General features: G+C 56.3%; 1 protein-coding gene across 1 annotated transcript; it reads right to left on the reverse strand.

The window, feature by feature from the left end:
* Window positions 1-695: 695 nt before the first annotated feature.
* LOC124657116 (ervatamin-C-like) lies at window positions 696-1,861 on the reverse strand. Its single transcript, XM_047195723.1, has 2 exons — window positions 1,348-1,861; window positions 696-1,276 (listed from the first exon to the last, which is right to left on the reverse strand). Exons 1-2 carry the CDS (start codon window positions 1,859-1,861, stop codon window positions 696-698), a joined length of 1,095 nt encoding a protein of 364 aa, XP_047051679.1.
* Window positions 1,862-2,168: the final 307 nt, after the last annotated feature.

Here is a 2,168-nt window from a genome sequence, read left to right on the forward strand (position 1 = left end):
TGGAAGGTGTGGTCTCTATCATAGCTAATTTACGCAGTCAATACAAATATCCCTATTACTCAACAAAATGTCTGGCTAGAACAAGTGCTAAGCTCAGCTTCATGTCTTCTAGGAATATCACTCTTTCCTATAAGTTATCAACTTTGCCATACCATAATTTATGTTCCTTCTATGGCACTGGTGTAGGCTAGTATCGCGTTAAATGTTCGCAATGGAAAAGCTCAAATGAGATGATCATCTCTCCGTCATAAAACTCAAACACATAAAGAGTCGAGATCACTTTATACTCCTTCAGTATACCCCTTCACTATACATCTTCATAAGTTCCATTATGAAGAGGCATGGAGCAATCTTATCTTATCTTGTTTGTGTTTGCGTTAGGAGAAGGGAGCGTACTAAAGGAAAAGAAAAGTCTAACAACAGAACATGATATATAAATACAGTATACTGTTTCACGTAGACACACCACATATAATAGCCTGATAGGTAGGTAGGACATCAAAGTTCACAAATGCACGAGTAAACCTAGATGCTGCTGTGTACACGAGCTTACTTAAGCTCGGAACGTACGCATGGTCCGGTAGGCGACGTCGAGCGTGACGCCGCAGGGCCTAATCGACGATGTGGATACTAGGTAGATATGCGGCGGTACGCCGTGCGCCACAGAGGGCATGATATCTGGAGTATGTACGCCGCTAGTACGGGTAGGCGACGTCGAGCGCGATGCCGCATATCCCGGGGCCGCCGACGTCGCGGCGCATGCGGATGTAGCCTTGCTCGCCCCAAGTCTGTCCCCAGGAGTTCTTGACGATCCAGTACTTGGCCCCGGTGGAGGGGTCGGTGCCGTAGCCGACGACGGTGACGGCATGCGCTAGCCGCGTCCCGCAGGGGCCCGAGTAGACGCCGCTCCGGTAGAACTGCATGCCGCTGCCCACCTCGATGGCCACGCCGACCGGCTGCCCGGCCACGGCGCGCTGCATGATCAGCTCGTTCCTCGGCGGGATGGCCCCCTGCCCGGTGATCTTGGCGGCGATGCGCGCGGACTTGGCGCGGTTGCAGGGGCCTCGCACCGCCCGGTACGGGTACTCCGCCTCCGTGGTGAGGCCGCCGTTCTCCACCACCCACTTGTAGCCCCTGTGGTAGGACCCCAGGTTGCAGCCGCCGTCGTACTGGTCGCAGTCCACCAGCTGCTGCTCCGACAGCGACACGAGCCTCCCCGTCTTGATCCAGTGCAGCGTCTCGATCGTCGCCACCGTCACGAACGCCCAGCAGCTCGCTGCATGCATACGTTCAAATTATTTAAAGGAGAAGCAAAAGAGATCCATGAGGTCATGTTAGTTCACGTACAGCATGACGAGCTCTGCGACTTGGGCGGCACTACGGCGCCCTTGGCCCTCCAGTCCACGCTGGGCGGAGGCGGAGGCTTGTCGCCGCCAGCGCCAGACGACCAAAGGTGATCACCGTCGCCGCTACCACCGGCGGTCGTCGTGATGACCGAGTCCGTGCCATCATCACCGCGATATCCTCCGTCGTAAGAGTAAGAAGACGCGTACCTGGCCAGGAACTCGTCCTGGGTGAGGTCGGCGAACTCGTTCTCGCCGAGCTCGTAGGTGAGGTCGCCGCGCCGGTTGGTGGCCTCGATGTACTCCACGTTGTTGCGGTACACCTCGAAGCGCCGCAGCCGCTCCTCCGCGCTCAGGTACGACCGGTTGTGCGTCGCCTGCCACTGGAGGAACCTGTTCATCATCAGCATGTCACCGGCGTCGACGTGGCCGCTCGACGCCGCAGGGAAGGCGGCGAACAGGCCGCGCATGAGCAGAACTGCGGTGATCGCCGACCATATGCCAGGGGAGGAAGCCATGTCGATCGATCGAGCTACGTACACTACTTCTGCTTGAACATGCAAGCGCAGATGCGTTTATATAGTGCTCGATCGCCAAGTGTGTGAGAGTGCTCGTGGAGCGCGGGAACATGTCTTTAGGATGTGTCGGGTTGGCTGGCGGTGCGGATCAATGCGATAGGCCGGCGACGAATGCATGCTGCTGGCGTTGCACGAGTTGGGGAATGGTAACGATCTACTTTTTTCTCTTGGATCAGTCTTTATACGGTGCAGATATATGTGTGCCATGGCTTGGCACACGAAAGAGTTGGTTAGGTTGCGTTGCCGT

This window comes from Lolium rigidum, chromosome 5, assembly GCF_022539505.1.
Source record: "Lolium rigidum isolate FL_2022 chromosome 5, APGP_CSIRO_Lrig_0.1, whole genome shotgun sequence".
In the NCBI taxonomy this organism is placed as follows: Eukaryota; Viridiplantae; Streptophyta; class Magnoliopsida; order Poales; family Poaceae; genus Lolium; species Lolium rigidum.

What these genes read in the sequence shown, in the direction of transcription:
- LOC124657116 (XM_047195723.1), bottom strand. Translation starts at nt 1,861, where the DNA reads ATGGCTTCCTCCCCTGGCATATGGTCGGCGATCACCGCAGTTCTGCTC. An exon ending in GTCGCAGAGCTCGTCATGCT is followed by an intron (nt 1,277 to 1,347) that starts GTACGTGAACTA and finishes GTATGCATGCAG; the next exon opens with CGAGCTGCTGGGCGTTCGTG.